At 51.7% G+C, this 19,256-nt stretch overlaps 2 protein-coding genes across 4 annotated transcripts in view; both read left to right on the top strand.

Moving 5' to 3' along the window:
- Window positions 1–19,256, top strand: part of CDK5RAP3 (CDK5 regulatory subunit associated protein 3) — a 176,174-nt gene that overhangs the window by 99,167 nt on the left and 57,751 nt on the right. The gene's annotated exons all lie outside the window — the stretch shown is intronic.
- The window catches only part of SP2 (Sp2 transcription factor), a 26,712-nt gene continuing 17,612 nt past the window's right edge, over window positions 10,157–19,256 (top strand). The window contains exons 1-2 of one of the 3 annotated variants that reach the window (XM_058560784.1): window positions 10,195–10,246; window positions 11,778–11,890. Coding sequence is in view for 2 of the 3 variants with exons in the window: in XM_058560783.1 (XP_058416766.1) it covers window positions 10,240–10,246 (7 nt within the window). In the remaining variant the exon portion in view is untranslated. Of the gene's footprint in view, window positions 10,247–11,777; window positions 11,891–19,256 lie in introns of all 3 variants that reach the window. The other 2 variants (XM_058560783.1, XM_058560782.1) reach the window with 2 other exon arrangements.

Raw genomic sequence — 19,256 nt, 5'->3', positions numbered from 1 at the left:
TCATTGTTCTCTGGACAGCAGGAGTGACCCACGGTGGACAAAGCTCTGCCCGGGGCAACTGAGGGAAGGGGGGCAGGGGACGAACGAGGCAAGGCCCTCTTCCGGGAAGACACCTTCTTGAGGAGTGTTCAGTCTGATGGAGGAGACAAGACCACTGTCCTTTGGGAGCTGCTGGTCTGAGAGAGAAGTCAGACTGTACTTGAAAAATCAGTGATACCCTGACCCCTGGTGCCAGTATCCAGGGCGGCACCATCCAGAGGCCTCTACGACCTTGTCTGAGCCCTAGGTATGAGCCCAGCTCCCCGCTGACCCTGTCCTGGGAGTAAACAGAGATGGGATTCCTCTTTCCTGAGTACAAGAGAAAACCGCTTTCTGAGGCTTGAGGACTCTGGGGAGACACAAAGACCTACTGACTTCCAGGGCCGTGGGCCTCACTTGGAGGAAAGTTCTGGGTGGCATTTGGGCTTTCCTACCCGGAAGCAGGGGCATGGCTGGGATGAACTCTGAAGGCATCTTGGAATGCCATCCTGTCCCATTTCCTCTTCTCATCCCGGCCAAGCTCTGAGGATTATGACAGTGTGGGCAATAAAAAGTGCCTAATTGGTTGCCGTCCAGCCGACGCTGCTCCCCGTTTCCCTCGGCGGGGGCGGGAAACCAGCTGAGTCAGTTTCACTTTTGCGATTGCCCAGTTTCCTGATGGTTGCTGGGTGCTAGCGGAAGCAGGGCACCCCGTGGGAGTCAGAGCTAGTCCCTGATGCTGCTTCTGAGGTGGGCGTCCCCGGGGAGGCAGAGGACCCCCAGAGAGGATCGGAACATCAGGCCACACTGCTCCTTCCCTGGGGAAAGAGGACAATACACCCATCCGCCTCTGTGGGAATCAGGAGGAGGCACAGAGGATCCCCTCTGCCCTGGTCTCGGCGATGGCACCCCTTACTTCTGCGGCAGAGGGCAGAGCTGGAGAACACGGGCTCCGGAGCCAGACTGCCTGGGTTGGAATCCTGACTGTGCCATTATGCAGCTGGGCGATCCTGGGCAAGCTACTTAAGCTCACTATGCCTCAGCTTTCTCATTTGTAAAGTGGGGCAAAGCGCATGTAAAGTGCTTTGAGCAGTGCCTGGCATGTAGTAAGTGGCAGCCGCTAGCTGTCTTGGCCTGGCAGTGGGAGTGGGGAGATGGGATGTAAGTCAGGCTGACTCTGGACATGGCGGGATGTGGGATGGGTGGGTGAGATGACTTCTGGGGCAGAGAACCTGGGTTTCCCAAAGTCCTCGCTTCTGGCAGCGAGATCCCTGCAAGGCAGGAGGGTCAGTGAGACCCTGGAGTGGGCAGCTCTCTGCCCATGCAGCTGCATCCAACTCCACCGTGGAGCCCTCTCTCCCATGGCCCACCTTGCCTCTCCCAACCCTCAGCAGGAAGGCCTCTCTTCTCTTCCCACCTCTGATTCCATGAAGGGAAGAACCGGGCACAGTTTCCTCATCTTCCTGGCAAACCTGCTCGCATCCACTGCCCAGGCGCATCCTCTTCCCCTGGGAACCTTCGAACACACTGTTCCCTGCACTGGAGCCGCCCTGCTGCTTCTGCAGCTCTCACCTTGTCCTTCCTGAGCCCTCCTGTGCTCCCCTTCTCCAGCCAGCCGTTCCCAGCACAAGCCCATCTCTCCCCTGCCTGCCTGAGATCTGAGACCCACCCCAGGGCCTCAGTGACCTCCCCTTCTCTCTGCTCCAGTCCGGGTGAGTGTCCAGTCTCCCCCATTAGACTGGGAAGTTAAGAACTGTGTTTCACCACCAAAATCATTGGACCATGCAAGTCTTTCGTGGCCCGTCCGGGTCTCAGCCACTGTTACTCCCTTTCCCATTCCTCAGGCTCCCTGTTTTGGTCCAGGAAAGCGGCATAGTCACTGGGCTGCCTGCCACCTCTGACTGCACCTGGGGGCTTGGCAGACAGACAGCCACCTGTCTTCAGGAGGCTCAGGTAGATGCTGACAGGCAGTGGAAGCCAAGGACCTCCCCACCAGAGACCCCCAAAAGCCCCTCCAGTGCTGGAAGCTGCTGCAACAGATAGTTCAGTCACAGGGTCCAAACCCAGCTAGGTAGCAGCTGATGCCAGGAGAGCAGCGGAGAGGGAGAGGGAGGCCCCAGAAAGTGCCTCTCCACAACTGCCACCCTTCTCGAAATCTTTTTGCCTCTTTTCACTGCCACTGCTCTGCTGTCTGCCCTCTCTTGAAGGGAAAGATGCTCATTGGGGGGGGGGGTGGAGTGGGAGGAACGCTGCTTGGCCCCTAAGGGGGCAGCTGAGATTTATGGGACAGGATTTTTACAGGCTGGGGAGAGGCCCCAGGCAGGAGCTGTAGAGCCTGACAGAGGAGCAAATGCATTAAACCTCCTGACATGAAAGTCACAGCAGCAGGCCTCCCCAGGCCTGGGGGTGGTGAGAGATTTACAGCTCTTGCACAAGGCCTGGAGGGGGCCTGGGGAGCTTCAAGGACACTTCAGAGCCGGAATAACTCCCCACCAAGGCCTTCACCTTTCTCCTCTAGGAAAAAAATTACTCACCAATAGAACAGGTTGGAGCTGCCAGAAAGATGGTTATCGCTGTGGGGACCCCGCCCCACCTGGAGACTAGGTGACTCCCAACTTCCTCCCCCACCCTGGCCTCTCCTCTCTGCCCCCAGGTCAGGGAGAGGCACCTGGGGCAAGGTGGGGGGACAAGGGGCAACTTCCAGAAGGGGCCTCCCTCTGGAGACAGTGGGGCTCATGCCCCACAGGTCACGGTCCCTTTTCCCAAACGAGGAAAGGACACAAGTGGCCTGGAAGTGGGGCACGAGTGTGGGTGGGCTCTGGCCAATTCTGGAAGAGTCCCAATATTTAGGGAATACTTTCAGAGTACAAAGTGGAGGTAGGAGTCTTACCTGAGGGATACAAGGATGGCACAATAAGACCCGGAAACACAGGCAGCCCCTGCACTCGGTGGCCACCTTCATTTCAGCCAGCGAGCCAAAGGCTGAGCTGGGACTCTCCCGAGCAGAAGGCACCTGGCCCAGCCCCATGCCCTTGGTTCTTGCCTACCAATTCAGCCGTCGGTTTTCTCTTAGGCTGGACCCCTAGCTTGTTCCCCACCCATAGAAGGATTATCAGGTGGTCAGCAGCCCTGTGTCTAGAGCTTAACATCACTGGGACCAGCTCGGATGGTTTAAGTGTGTATTTCTGCCTCCTCCCAGACTCTGGACTCTGCACCCCATCACCCTGGTCCCCCAAGTCTCCTGCACCTGCATGGAAGCCCTGAACCTCAGCTGGATCCGAGAGAGGTGCACTGCTAACCACTTAAAAGGACCCGGTAAGCATCCCCGGACAGGTGAGGAGCCAGAGCCTTTGAACTGGGGGCGTGGGGGGAGTGCTGCCAGAAGATGGAAATCCTGGACCAGGGCTTGCAGCACCATAGAGAGAAGGATGGGGAGGAAGCACCCTAAAAGGCTGACCCACCATCTCTACAGCCTAGCATTGCCCTCTCTACCCCTCAGTCCAGCCTCCCAAGACCAGAGCTGGCGCTGAGACAGCCAACTGAGTAATGTCTCGGGTGCCCAGCCAGGTGGGCACAGACTTGCCCATTGCCAGGCCCCTCCCTGAGTGGTCGGTCAGCGCTCCGCGGGCACAGTGGGGAGAGGACAGAGGCACTGCCTTCCAAGCAGGGCACTGCTCCAATCCGGCCCAACTGGCAAGGGGTTGGGGTGGGGAGCCCAGTACCAGGGAGAAGTGGGGGGCAGCCGTACCACCCTTTCTCCTGCTGACTGGCAGGCTGCGAAGGGAAGGAAGACTAACCGGAGGTCAGTGCTCTAGCAGGGATGGGGAAGAAGTCAGAGGAAAGATGGCTTTGCTCCCCTGGCCCCCAACCCGCCTGCCACCAGCCTCAGACTACAGGCTGAAGGAGGAGTGGGCCGGGCTGGTCAGGACCTGCCCCCAGCCTGCCTTCCTCCCCAGCAGGTCGGGAAAATTACTCTCCTGGTACTGCTTTTTATTTTTTGAAGCCAGATCAAAGGTGGGACCCAGCTGGGCCCTAGTAAAATCTCAGCAATGTGGAGCCTTGGAGTTTCAGCAGGGAAACCAGGAGCCAGGGGAGGGACCATCCCAGGCCCTGGCTGCGGGGGTCAGAGGCGAGAGGAGTGGAGCTGGAGGGTGGGGGCTGGTCAAGAAGGATCGGTGACTTGAAGAATCCAGGCAAGGCTGCAGTCACCTGGGTTTCCACACATAACTCTCCCAGTCCCAGCATCCGAGCCAACTGGAACCTGGGTTCATGTTAGCCAACTGTCATCGCACTTTTGCCTCACTGCCCTCTTCTGTCACCTGCCCCAGGGCATTACTTTGGATAACCAGGAAGCTCTGAGATTAGATAACCTTGCGCCCTCCAGCTGCAAGCAAAAGCACATTCCCCCTTTCCCTGCCTGAGTGCAGACTAGAAAAAAGCATCTCTATTTCTGTTCTATTTCCTGGTGAAGACCCAGAGCTGAGGCTCAGTCACGGGCGCCAGCACCGTCTCTCCCCTCCTCCCTCACTCCTGTCTTGTGTAGGCCAAATAACCTGGAAGAGGTTAACGGGGTTCTTGGTTCACACTAGTTTTCAGGGTGAACATGTGCCTGGGTGAACTATCAGTGGAGGACATGTTGTGTGGGGCTTCCAGGCACCCCACATTTCTTTCCTCATGAGTCTTGAAGTCTGGAGAGGCTTGGTCCTGACTGGCATGCTGCCAGACACAAGGCATGTCCAACAGAACAGAGAAAGATTCCCCAGAGCCTTGGCTGGCCCTGAGAAGCCCCTCCTCAATGATAACTTGGAGGACCTTCCTTGTTGCCCCAGGCAACTATCCTTTACCCCAGTTCCAGCTTCTCCCAGATGTTGAGGTTCCTGGCAAGGCAGATTTGGGATGGACAGTGAGTGTGTGCATATGTGTGTGTGTGTGTGTACACGGGCACACACACCTAGGTGGGTCTGGATATAGAGGAAAGGAAGGAGAGAGTGCTACTCTACAAATTCTGCTGTCGCTAATTCACTGTGTGACCTTAGCCAACTCCATCATCTTCTCAGGGCTTCAGTTTCCCCCAGCCATAAAATATGGGGTTAATTGTCCCTCCTAGGGAAGCTGGGAGGGTTAACTGGGCAATGGCTCTGAAGTGTCTAGGAAGAGAAAGAGATCTATAAATGTAAGGGATCATTAGAGGGTATTTAACGGCCATTTTGTGGGCCTCAATGTTATTATTAATATTATTGTTATTGCCACCATCGCCCACCTCCTGAGTCTCTGCCAGCTGGGTCGGCACTTCCAGGAGAAGGAGTTATGCTCCTTGGCCCATCATCCCAGCCAATAGCCTCACTGAATCCACACCCTCCACACTCAGGGTGTCTGGAGAACCCTCAGGAGGCTAGTGATGGCGACTGAGATGGGGCTTTGACAGAAGAGGGTTGGGGACCCAGAAGAGAGAGGCAGACAGCGCCCACCCAGGAAATTCACAACCCCCCTTTGTCCCTAGTGATGTTTCCAGTCTGCTGTGGGACGCCTGGACCCAGAGAAGCAGACATGGAGCTGTAGTCGTTGGGGTCAGGAGGGGTGGAGAGGGGCCGAGTGCTGGGGAGAGGTGAGGTGGAGAGAGGATGCTGGTACCAGAGGTGGTGAAATGAGCTGCTTGGTAGGAAATGATTCCTTGAAGAGGCAAATGGCTGTTTTCAAGGACTCTTTGTAGAGGCAAGAACATATTCTGTCTCCAGGTGAAGCAGGGCATGGGCCTGGCAAATAGTAGGCACTCAATAAATGCTCATTAAACTGAATTTCCACCCCTGCCTTTCCTTCCTATAAGGTTAAAAGCCTGGCCTCTGCTTTGGAAATGCCTCGGGCGCCCCCTGGTGGCGACACGCAAAGGCTGAGGGGTCACCAGTGCCTTCCACCTTAAAGGGCTCCTTCTCTGGGCTGGCGCCTGTCCTTTCTTCCCGAGGCTCCACAGACCTAATCCCAAGAGTCTGGGGGTAGGAAGAACCAGGGGAGAAGGAAGAACCCTGTGGGGAAGGATGGGTGGAATGTCCTTGCTGGAAGATTCCATGGCAGTTGGTGGACAGCCATCGGTCTGGGCAGGAGAACCAGCAGGCAGAGGGAGTTGATGAGTCAGGGAATGGGTCAGGAGTGGCTTCCCTGGGCAGCAGGGAGAGAGGAGTGGCTGTGTGTGTGCACCTGGGGTGTGGAGTGGGGTAGCTGCCAAAGTATAACAGGGAGATACATTTTACAGCCTCGGTCAATCTTTCACGCTCACAGAAGACTCACCAAACCTGGATAATTGAAATCACAGATGGACTTGGGAGAAAAAAAATAACCACGATTCATTTAAACTGGGTGTTTGTCCCATCAAATCTTTCTCTGGGCATTTAAAAGCAACAGGGATGGTTTGAAAAGTCTGCAACTTTGATTTCTCTGTAGGAGGAAAGAGATGAGAATATAGAAAACCAGAGAAGAGAAAGGAGAGAAGCAGAGGCTACTGAGAAAATCCTTTAGGCAGAATGAGCAGCCTTTAGAAGGCTGAGTTGGCTGTAACTCTTCAAAAATAAACAATAAAGCTTGGGTGAGCTATGAGTGAGGACCAACAGATAGTTAGGGCTGGGACATTGATAAGCTTCTAGTTTCTGGAGATCCAGCACGAGGTTCCTTTCATAGGAATCTGGAGCTTCTTAAGGGCAGAAACTGGTTCTGCATCCATCCATCCTTCTCTCTGGCACCCTCGGCATCCTCAGGGATAGATGCTCACTCTCTGGTACTAATGATTTGGATGGGGGCAGCCACATGCAGAAGAGAAGGGCAAGGAGAATGTCAGGCAGCAGGAAAAGCATGGGAATATGAAGAGGGAAGGAGATTAAGAGGCAGACAGAGACGGAGAAGTGAAATGGAAGTGGAGGAAGCTAGGCTTGGAAGACAAGGGGATAAGTCCATGAAAAGAGTTAAAAGGATGCAGTCATTCAGTCAGTCAACAAACATTTACTGTGCACCTACTATATATCAAGCCATGTGCTGGGAGTGAAAGGCGCAGTGGTGGATGAGACAAACATAGGGCGTTTAGGGCTGGAGAATGGGTAGCTTTGTAAATTAGAAATGGGGAGAAAGTGATAACTTAGAGGAAGAAGCTGAAAGCAGTTGGAAACAAGAACGGAAATATCACCGAGAGAGAACCTGCCCCCAGACACACCTGGGGAAGAGATGTCTCCCCTGGTTGATGTTGAGACACAGCTGGAACTACCTGTCGGCACTGGCTCTGCAGACAGAGGCAGGTAGGGTGGGTAGGGGAGAAATTCAGGAAGGGGAGGGACAGGAGTGGGTGGGGGTGGAAGGTACAGACTGTTCATAGTTTTTTACTGGGGCCTCCCCCAGCGGCAAGATACCTTTGGGCTAGTGAGTGGCTCTCAACATTTGGCTGCCTGTTGGAATCACCCCAGGAACTTCTTAATAACGTCACCAGGGTCCCACCCCATGAGATTCTGCTTTCCCTGGCCTGGGATGGGACGCAGACTTCAGAATTTATTAAAAGCTCTCTGGTGAGTCTAGTGTGCGCCAGGGAGAAAGCAGGCACTAGACGCTGCTGCCTGGCCTCCTGCCTCGCTGTGGAGGAGCGGGGTCATCTTGAAAGAAGAGATCTGTGGGAAGACAAGTTGGGAGGCGGTTTGGGGGAGTTTCAAATGAGGCTCAAAGACTCCAACAGTCCTGACGAAAGTATAAGGGGGTCCTCCCCTTAGAAGGTGCCCCCTTCCTCAGCCATGCCTCTGGTGAGAGGAGCAAGACAGCCTAGAAATAAAGAAAAAAACAAGAAAACAGCAGCCCTTAAAAGGGAAGAACCATTCAAGTAACTCAAAACTGCTACCAAATTCTTCTAAGTTTTTGCAGTCTGTCCCCCCACACACACAGGCACACTTTTTTTTCTTTCCACTTCTACTGTCTTCCTGATGGGGCCTCTGGGGCGGGAGAAGCACAGCTGCCCCCAGCCTTCGTCCCACAAGAGGTTTGGCAGTGGCCCAGCAGGATATTCAACCCCATCTCCCCTCCCCGCAAATCCCTGCACCCTACTGTAGCTGAGTCACTGAACCCGGGTGGAGTCTTTGGCTTGACAGTGAAGCAATCTTAACTTGAAAAATGGCCTGGGAACAGAATGTATGGTCCATATAAACAAGTCGTCTGTAGATGTAATTGTATGCAAATATTCATTAACTCAGCATACATGTCCTGCCAATCTGCTTGGACAGGCCTCAATCCCTCCACTGCAGCCACAGTCTCACAGGGGAGTCAGATGTGAAAATAAAAGTGTGTAATGCAGTGTGAGCGAGTGAAGCCCTTTGCATGTGTCAAGAACCGTCCAGAGAAGGAAAAGGCTATGGCTTGGAGGGAGTTTGGTGTTCAGACTTTGAGCAGGGTCTTGAAGGATGCATAGGAGTTTACCAGGAGAGAAGAAGGATGAAGTAGGAAGGGAAATAGAGAAGCATAAATGTTTAGGAACTGTGGAATCTTTCCTTGAGACAAAAAGGTAGGATTTAAAGAAAGGGACTAGAGCGAGGGAGGCAACTAAAGCATGAAAGATACACAAGTGAAGAGTGTGAAGGACACTGCCTAGAAAGAAGTTTGGGCTTTTTATCCAGGAGGGTGTAGGGAGCCAATGAAGGATCTTAACTAGAGGAGTGATATCATCTAAAGTCTTGTTTTTCAAAGGCTAAGGCTGAGAGGACTAGACTGGAAGAGACTAGTAATATTTATTCAGCAATTACTGTACACTGAGAATTCTGTTCTGTATTTTATCACAGCAACACTTTATGACAGTGTTTTTCAAACTGCCAGTCATGATCAAGAAAAGAAAGGAAGGAAGAAAGAATAGGATAGGATAGAAAATAGTATATCACAGGTAGGGAGAGTAAGTATTGTTTTTGGAAACTTTGTTATACACCCTTACAGGAGTATACTGGGCACGATGCAGATGTATTTCTCACTGTGGGTTATGGTTATTAAAAAAGAAAAAGGAAAAGCACTGCTGTAAGGTGTAGGTGTGATTAGCCTGATTTTACAGAGGAGGACACGCGGCTCAGGGAGTTTCGGTACCCTGCCTCTCTGTAAGTGGGATGCGTAGGTTTGGAACCCAGGCTGGTCCGAAGCCAGACTGGATTCCTTCTCACTAATGCCCAGCAGCCTTCCCATGTTACGTGTCTACAGGAAAGACCTGGGGGAGAAAGATACATCTAGCCGGGTAGCGCCCGCCAAACGCTTTACTCACAGCACCTCCTTCAAGGAGGTAAGTGGGCAGAGACCAACTCTGTCCACTCGAGGCGCTGGTTAGAAGGCAGGCGTGCCCCAGACGTACTGAAGTGGATCAGGAGAGGCGGCCCCGGGAATCAATCTACTCTTAGAGAGTTTCAGGCGATTCTGATGCCCACGTTTAGGGGCCGTCAGTTAGGGAGGTCGCTGCAACAACCAGGTGAAGATTAACAGGGGCTTGAACTGAGACGGTGAAAACAAGCCACTGTCTCAGAAGTGTCACGTAACCCCAATTCCCGCTATTGTGTCGGACTCTAGTGCCTCGCTGTACAAAGTCGCCTGGGGGCTTATTTCCTTCTCCCGAGCCGATGAAGGCCGAGGGACTAAATAAAAGGTTGGTGGCTTTCCACTCACCAGGCATGGGGTTGAGTGGCCGAAGAGAAGGCAGCCCCTGCCACACCAGGGCGACACTGGATGGAGGCTCAATGTATATGCTATTTATGGGGCATTTCTCGGCCTCACCCTGAGGACTTCTGATTGGCTTTAGGGCAGATCTATCACTCATCTTCTGGGTTAGAGGTGGGTGGAAGGTCAACCACCACCAATACAAAACCACTCCACAGCTAAGCCCCGCCCCACCTGGCTTCCTGTTGCTGTCCATCAACCACCTTGTGGGCGGGACTTTGCCTTCCGCCAGTTGGCTGGCGAACATGTCGTTCACTCTTGGGTAGGTTTCCGGTTGGTGCCCTCTACCGTCCATCAGTGACATTTCACAGGTCTATTGGCCAAACCAACGTCGCTCTAGATGCCTCTCTTTGATTGGTTAGGAGTGCTGTCGGTCCCCAATGTACCGAACTCTTATTGGCGAGCGTTGCCGTCGCTCGGGCGGTGGCGGGCTCCGGGATTGGCGGGTGCTAGGCGGGCGGTGTCAGGCTCTCGGTGGCGGCGGAGGCGGCGGAGGCCAGGGAGGAAGATGTCGTAATGAGCGGTGGGTCCTGGCCGCTGCCGGCGGGGTCTTCCCGGCCCCCAAGGGTCGGGAAGACGGGCAGAGGTCGCAGGGACGGGGAGCCGAGGCCGGGGGTTCCCCCCTGGGGCCGGGCCTGGCGCCGGGGCCCGGCTCCGGGAGGGGCGGGGGAGGAAGGATTCCCGCCCGGAGGAGGAGCGGGGCTGGCCAGCCGGGCGGAGGCACCCGGAAGGGGGCGTTCGACTCCCCGCCCCCTCGGAGCCCGCTGGGCGGGAGCGCGGCGCTTCCGGGGGCTAGCGAGAGGAGCGGGCACCGGGGCGGGCCTGGCACCCCCTGCGGCCGGTCGCCGATCCGCCTCAGCGCTGCCCGGCCCGTGGACTTTGCCTGGGTCTGCTCCCAGGAGGCGGCCCACGCCCCTCGCGCTTGCCTTGTGTTCGGGGGACCCTCCTTCACCCTAACTCTAGGTGCCTACTAACCATTCAGGGCTCTCCCGAGTGCACAAGGGGGCAAGGGAATACAGACGGCGCCAGCCACATGGGCACTGCTGAGTACAGAAGCCAACCTGGGTACCAATGTATCCCCGTCAACAGATGGTGTCAGGACACGAGGGCACTCCCTAGGTAGATGACTTTTCGGCTTAGATTGCGGAATGGGCAAAAACCGTCTTTTAATGTTTTCACTTGGATCTTTGAACCTCCAGCTAGATCTCTGCAAGCTCTTAGCAGAATTGTGAGACCTTTAAGAACTTGTTGACAGAGCTCCCAGCCTGTTATCTGACGTCCTGTGGGGGGCACTGCTGAATCCCAAAGGCCAGGCACAAACCTCAGGAATGACAGAAAAAATCAAATGGATGCTTACTTTCTGTCGCCACTCCACCTCCATCTCCATTGCTGACTTATGGTTCTCAGCCTCCTACCCGTGCTTCTTGGCTTATGTTCCGGTGGCTTTCTAATTTTAGTTGAAAAGGAGCTGTGTCTTCTCCTCTGGGCATTTGAGAGACCTGTCCTCACTGCATTCCTTCGTTTTGATTCCAATATACTGTCATGTTTAATTGTTTCTTAATTAACTTGATCCAGAGGGACTCAGTCTGGCTTTTCTCAGTGCACATTCTCCTGAAATTTGTTTCTTCTTCTGAGGTTACTTCTTGCTAACTTCTTTGTTGTTTCCTAGAGAAAGGGAGGGAGGAGCCAGTAGACCTGCTTTAAGCAATGAATTGGCCCAGGGTCCCCCACTGCACCGATTTCCTTGCACATAGAAGGGTGATGACTGTTTCGTGGTACACTGGCATGCATTGTCTAAAACTTACATGCTGTATCCCAGAAGGCGTTAAGTATCACAGTGGAGGGCTAAGTGTTGAGTTGGTATTTTGGATAAGATTTTTAGGGCTAGAAAGTTTAGGGTCCTGGCCAGCTCACAGAGAGGCTGCAAAGGGAATGATGGTGGCGTCCACACCATAGGAGTAATTTTGATAAATAAGACAAAGAAACTTCTTGTCTGTAATAATGAATATAACGGCAGTGTCTTGTTTTGTTTTAAATTCTTGTGTACGATGAAGGGGGCGAATCTGTCAGACAACCTATCAATTGGGCTGATGATGTCAATGTTCCAGTGGCTTCCAACAGGCATTAATACCTGTTGGAAATGGATTCTCATTGGCTGGGGCGATTGGTAAGTTTTCTAATTCTGGTTCTTCCACTTGGTTGTACAGAGGCTTAACCTCTTCATTTAAAAGCAGCAACAACCGGAAAAAAAAGCTGGTCTGACATAATTATGAACCCCCTGAGGTAGGCTGTTAGAGACACAGTCTCTTGGCCAAGGAGACCCAAGGAGAGTTAGTTCATAACCAGATCCTTACCTGACTGCCCCGCAGGGAGAGCTGGCTCCAGGAGGAAGAGTTTGGCTTCACTACTGACAGCACATAGACTGGCCAGCTTGTTTCTCTCAGATTCTGTTAAAGTTTGGGCACCCAGAGGCCTGTCAGAGGAGAGAAGAAGCTGTGAGAAGATTTTGGCAAATGTCTGGGTAAAGGAGCTTTATGGCATAACAGCAGATAGGGTAGTTCATTTGGATATCTTAGCCTTGAACTTCCTAGTTCTTCTGTTCATTAATAGCAGCCTTTTGGAGAAGTTGCAGGGTCCCTTATATCCTGAACAGTCCTTTGCCATAGGTATGTGATAATTCTCAAGCTTGCTTTAAGCAAGTCTTGCCCAAGAAAAGCCCTTATGAAGACATTCTAAGCTTGTTGCAGCCAACCAGTAGGCCCTGGTATTGACTTGGGTTCAGCAATCTTCTAGACCTTGCTCACCCTCATTTCTATGATGGAAATGTAGCATGTTCTTCTTCTAAGACTTCTTATCTTCACCCCCTCTGTTCTGTATACACACAAATTGGAAGCCTTGCTTCCAAAGATTGAAAAATTTAGGAATTATTTTGGAGGGGTGGGGGGCAATGGTCACAGAATGAAAGATGCAGAGAAAACACTGCTTTAAAGGGTGTGAAGAGTATTAGAAAGTTTAGAGATAAAATGATGTGGACACTTCTGAGTTTAAACGATTACATGGTCCATGCTGAAACCTCATGGGTTGCAGACTTGGCGTAAAATCTATTTGGAGAAGCTCCAGTACTTTCTTATGGGTTTATTATGTCTGAAGTGTCCTTTTGGGCAGCTTCACTGGATTTGTGAACTTCTTCCCAGCAAGTTCTAAACCAGAAACACTTGGCCTACATGCTGGACCAAACCAATACAAGCCAGGCTGAGAAATGGACATCATCACGGGATGCATTTCTTGGTGTTCTTGCTTGTTTTTTTTTTTTTTGCTTTGCTTTTGTATTGGATACACATGCAACTCCTTGTGTGACTTCTAGACCTGTTGAAGGAAGGGGAATAAAAGATTTCTTTTTATTTCTTCCTTCATAGAGCCAGCACTTAGATCTTTATATTTCTGAAATGTAGTTGAAAGTTTCTCTCTCTCTCAAGTTCTTCCTTGATTTATCAGCAGGTCTTTTTTTTGGCTAGCATCACTCTCAGGAGACCTCAGGTGGGTGAGGTCTCACTTTTCTGCCAGTTACCTACTGGAGCTGGGTGGAAGATGAATGAAGAGGGTAGAAACCTGGGATGTTACTAACTGAAGAGCATTGTCTGCCTAAATTGGAAAGGGATTAGCGATTGCCCTGGAGGAGATGCTCCCAGGTGGTCCTGGTAGATTTGTTCCAGTTGACAGGATGCTGAAATGGAAAACTGATTTTTCTACTGCCTCGTGGGACACTGAAAAGAGAGCCCAGGAGCAAGCTCCGAGTCGGCAGTGGCAGCTTGGGGGAAGCCGTGGCTTCCATTACATGTCTAGGAAGCACTCTTTCCAGATGCTCTGAGGCCGCCACTGCCACAGGGGATCACTGTGCTTCTCGTCGGGGTGGGCTTCAGGCTGCGTGTTCTTGGGAGACGTGCTCCGCTCAGGAGAAGCAAGGGAGCATAGAGGGCTAAGTGCCCAGCTTCGATGCTTCTCAGTTTGCCTCCTGTGAGCAGCTCCCGGCAGTGTTGAGATGTCAGGGCTATTTGTGTCACGGGAAGCGCATGCTTGCAGACCCGCTGTTTGAATCCTTCCTTTGGGCATCTCGTTCCCTTAGCCACAGTTTGTTTCAACATCAGAATCGTGTGCTGTATCTAGCCAGAAGCCCCATCACATTGCAAGGCAGAGGTTTAGCTTGAGTAACTGTTGTTTTTGATGCTAAGAACTCTGAGATGCCAGTTTGTCCCTATGCCATGATTTAGGCTCTTTGGTGGCCTCTTCCGGCTCAGCCATGGGGTGAAAGTAGCTCAGGAACCAGCAGGCACTGGCCTGCATGCTTCCCAATGTCCTCTTTCTAGAGCTTCCTCTTTGGGTATTTGTTACCTCTCCTATGGGACTTGGTGGAATCACATAGTGGCCTCTCAGAGAGTGTGACTAGGGAATAAGAGATAGCAGGCAGGGCCGTGTGAGTGGAGGTGGAATAATTGTGCCCCTGGTCAGTGTCTAATTGGAAGTCTTCTCAGATTAGCCTAAAAACAGACCAAAGCATTTCTCAGCCTCAAAAAAGTAAATGGTAGGCCAGCCCTATCTTCCCAGGGGAAATGAAATCACCACTCATTTCAGAACCCATCCTCGCTCAGGATGAATGTGGGAGTGACTCAGAAATAAATGTGCCAAAGCAGAAAAAGCATGTGTTTGTACAAAATGCTATTCTTTAGGGGGAAAGAAGGATATCTTGGTTTCTTTTTTTCTCTCGTTCTCCAAGACAGAATTCTGAAGCCCAGTATTCTATGTACCATTTCCTGGGACTGCTTCTGTCAGAGTGAGGAGTTCTCACCATCCTCTGCTGCCCCATGTCCCCACTTTACTTCTCCAGAGTGACAACTATGACCTTCCAGTATGACCGGTGTGACCCAGACAGGCTGCAAACTAGCAAGTGACACTGTCACGTTTTGCGGAGAGGAATTCAGGGTGGGGACAGATAAGAGGTATTCATATAGCGGGTACCCTCATTATCTTAACTCACTCAGAAAAGAACTTCCCCCCAATACATGTTAATTGAAAGCAGCATTGAATTGTGCTTGGTGTATGGGGATGAGGCGTGTGCTTTGAGATATCTGTCCAGGAGCAGACTGGACTGTGCTGGGCCATGCACAGGCTCTTGTCCCCATGTGAGGTGATTGACAGTGTTGAGAGTTCCATCTGGGACTGGATCAGCTAAGCTGACCTGGCTGGTGGATCCCAGCCTAGTACCGGGATATGCAGATCTGCAGGTTTTCTCCTGGGTTTTTAAACTCCATTTAGGCTCTCCCACTCTGCAGCCTCCAGGATTCCTTCATTCATCCATTTGACAAATATATGTTAAGCACCTACTGTGTGCCAGGTGGTGGGGGTACATTAGTGGGTAAGGCAGAGAGAAGTCCCTGCCTTTACGAAGCTTACATCTTGGTGGGAGACCATAAATAAGTAACTAATGGTATTAGACAATGAGAGGTGCTAAGGAGAAAAACAGAATAGAGGGTAGGAAGAATGTGATGGTGGCCAGGGAAGGTCTCGATGAGAGGGAACATTTGAGTGAAACCCTGAAGGAGGGGAGGGACTGAGCCCTGCTCAATCTGGGGTGAGGGGCGGAAGGCAAGAACTCAAGCAGCGAGAACAGCATGTGCAAAGGTCCTGAGAAGGGGCCCTATCTGGCATGTTCAGGAACAGCAGGGAGGCCAGCGTAGCTGAAGCAGTGAGGGAGAGTGACAGGATAGGTCAGAGAGGTTGTGGGAGACAGGTCACCATGTCACATGGAGGGACTTTGGCTCTTACTTTGAATGGGAGATGGGACGGAGGGCTCGGAGCAGGGGAGTAACATGATTTCATTTCAGTTTGATGGTCTCACTCTGGCTGTATGTTGAGAATAGACTGACAGGGACGAGGTCAGAAGCCCAGCTAGGTGGCTTTCAACAGCTATCCAGGCAAGAGACACTGGGGCCCTGAACCTGAGTCGTGACAAGAGCTGATGGTGCAAGCAGTCATATTCTGAATATATCTTGAAGGTAGAGCCAAAAGTGTTTGCTGACTGTCAAATGTAGAGTGGGGAAGAAAGAAGGGTCAAGGATGACTCCCAAGGTTTTAGAGCTGAGCAGCTTGCAAGGGTGGAGTTCCAGTCACTGCAGCTGAGAAGTCTGAAGGAGGCACGGAATTAGGGAGATATCAGGAGCCCTGTTTGGGCCTATTTAGATATGAGATATTTATTAATACATCCAAGTGAGATGTCACTAGGCAGTGGGATACACAAGTCGGGAGATATAAATTTGGGAGTCGTCATTATATAGAACTTACATGTTATTGGTTTTTAAAGTCATGAGACTAGATGAAATCACTTAGGAAATAGGTGTAGACAAGAAAAATAGGTCCTGAGTCTGAGCCCTGGGGCAGCCTAACCATTTAGAATTTGAGAGGAGAGGAGGACCCCGCAAAAGAGTTTTACAAGAGGTAGCCAGAGAGGCAGGAGGCCAACCTGGCAAGTGTGTCCTGGAAGGCAAGTGAAGAGAGTGTTTCAAGGAGGAAGAGGGGTCAACTGTCAGATCAACACAGAAGATGAGGTCTAAGAATTAACCATTAGCCTTAACACTGTGGAGGTCGCTGGTGGTGTGAGCTGTTTTTATGGTGTGGATGGGGAGGGGACAACCTGGTTGGAGCAAGTTCAAGAAAGACTGACAGGAGAGAAAGGAGGGACAGCAAGTATAGGTGACTCTTGCAAGAAGTTTTGCCTGAAAAGAAGGAGAAAAATAATGGATCTTGCCTGATGAAGGGAATTTTAACTTCTTGATGAAATTGTGGACACACATAAGGGTTATGGGCTGAGGCTGGGGTCAAAGTTGGGAATAGGGAAGGGCAGATGACTCATTAAAGTGTCTGGGTAGAGCCAAGATCATTCGTTACTCACCTTTTTCCTTTGGCCTGTGGCATTAGCGAGCCACCGCCCAGAGTTGTTCTCATTTAATGGAAGTCAACGAAATTCCTTTTACTGTTAGTGAGCTCTTTTATATGGTTACTATGATTGCTGCAGACTTGCTTCTCAGAAATGCTCAGCGCAATCTGGGGTCTTTCACAACCTGTTGCTGCTCCTTCCATCCGAGCCGATTCTTAATCCGTTTGTCAACTCCCTTTGAAGTCCAACTTCGTTCTCTAAAACCAGCCATGGCTAGCTTTTCCCTCAACAGCTCTGAATTCTTCCAGGCTAGGCAATTGGGAAAGACTGGGCTTGAAACTTTCACTGGCTTCAGGCCCAGCTGGACTGACCAAAATAGCCAGCAGAAGGACTGTTTGTGCGGAGTGAAATTCCTCTAGGGGAAATACCACAGCAGACAGCCAAGAAAGCCATAGCCAGGATGGTAGGAACCCACAAGGCAAAAAAATGCTGAGTACCCGCAAGAACTTGAGCCAAGCTCTCTCCAAAGGGAAAAGAGCTTCCTAAAGCCGACTGTTGTGGTATTTCTTTGGGCCCCTTCTTTCTCATCCCCTGTCTCAGGAGCAGTGTTCTCAAGTGAAAGCCCAGTGGAACTGCCCTAGTCTGATGGCCGTGGCTCAGGGGTCCCGTCTGAGGCCTCTTCCTGTTACTCGGTGCTCCGAGTCAGCCCACGGAAAGACCCCTAGGAGAGAGACGCACTCCCTGCTGGGAGGTCGGGGAAGTGTGGTGAGAGCGTGCTTAGGCTCTAAGTGAGAGAGGGTGTGTTGTACTTCCAGAAATGGAAAAAACAGAAGTGTTTTCAACAACAGAGTTGAAAGGGCAAGAGATAGAGTAGGAGAGGTAGAGGGGAGGGGCAGGGAGGGGGCAGATGGTTTTGGCCTTTAGAAGCTTATCATAAAATCATCTGGAAGCTGCTGAAGGGTTTCATCAGGGGAGTGGCTGGATGGGATTTGCATTTTAAAGATTCTTCTGTGGATGCTGGATCAGAGGGGGCAAGGCCAGAGGCTGGGAAGCCATTTTGGAAGCTTTGGGCAGTATTTCTGGCTGAGCTGAAGGTTGTTAATCTGGCATAATAGTGATGGAGGTAGAAAGCAATGAGTAGACTGGAGAGGGGTGTATATTTAGGAGGTAGAATCATGAGAACTTGATGATTGATTGTTGATGAGGATGATGCTCAGGTTTCACTGATTGGAAGTACCAGAAGACAGGCTGGTTTAACCAAAGACATTCACTATTCATTCAAGCTGGGGGTGCTGAAGAGTCATGTGCTGTGTACTGGGTTTGGTGGAGCAGTTCATCCGTGAAAATAGTCCTTGCCCACCCTGGGGAGCCCTCCCGTGAGTATGGGAGACTCTGAGACATTAAGCCCATGATTATTTAATGGGTGGTGAGTTATTGGATGATTAACCTCACTCATCTCAGGGGTCCTGGAAGGCCTCTCTGAGGAGGTGACATGCCCGTTACATAGTGGGCTCTCAATAAATTTTGCTGGGGAAAAACCAGGCTGAGACCTGAAGGGTGAGTAGCCATTAGCTAGTGAAGAGAGAAGAAAACAGCTCTAAGCAAGGAAAGGGCAGCAGCAGAGATGAAGGCTCCTCAAGGATCTAGAAGAAGGTCTGCGGTGGCTGGGGATGAGAACTGGGGAGAGAATGGGCAGAGGTGACAGCTCAGTGTTGGAAGTTCTGTGGCCAGCCCAAGCGGAAGGCCCACACAGGGCTAGATGTACTGGTCTGCCACTCGGGGCATCCACAGACCTGGGAGTCGTCAGCCTATGGAAGGTACCCGAAGCCAGGGGAATGGGCATGGTCACCCATGGAGCAGTATTGGGTGAAAAGGACAGATGCTGAGGAACATCAGTATTTAAGGGGTGGCAAAAGGAAGAGGAACCCACAAGGGGAAGAGGAGGCCAGAGAAGTAGGAGAAACTCCACGGGGATTTCGAGGAGGAGGGAATGGTCAAAGGGTGAAGAACTGCCGAAGAGGGTCTGTCGGATGTAGCAGTGAGGAGGTCCTTGGTGACCTGGGCCAGCGCAGTGTTGGCAGAGAGCTGGGGTGAAAGTCCCACATGAGCAAGTGAGGAAGGAGGACAGTGAAGAGCTGGCAGCTTTCCCACCAAGCTTGGCCAAGGAGGGAAGAAGAGAAGGCTGTAGCTGGAGGGGACGGAGGTGGAGATGGATGATCCGTACATTGAGAGCCCAGACGAGGGGATGCTTTTCTGCTGGTCTTGGAATTAAATCAGCTTCCAGTATGGGGAAGGGAAAGTCAGGTGTGGTCTCATCAGGCACTGGACACCCCCACCCACGCCCACCCCCGATGTCTGGAAGCCTTGTTTGATGCCCTTGGAAGTTTTCCTTGGAGCCCAAGAGAGCCGCTATTGCTTGTGTAGTAAATCACTGTGAAACTTCACTGGCTGAGGGACTGTTGGGAAAGTTTTAGCCAACCTGAGTTAATGAAAAGTCTGAATAACAGAACTCTGAACGAAATGCAGCTTTTTAACTTCCAAGAATATGCAGTAATCCCAGTTACCAATGTTGCTAAATGTAGGTTTTAGTGACCGGATATAAATT

Source organism: Diceros bicornis, chromosome 18 (genome assembly GCF_020826845.1).
Source record: "Diceros bicornis minor isolate mBicDic1 chromosome 18, mDicBic1.mat.cur, whole genome shotgun sequence".
Lineage (NCBI taxonomy): Eukaryota > Metazoa > Chordata > Mammalia > Perissodactyla > Rhinocerotidae > Diceros > Diceros bicornis.
Note: the sequence above shows the minus strand (reverse complement) of the source record. Positions and strands in the feature narration are given on the sequence as shown.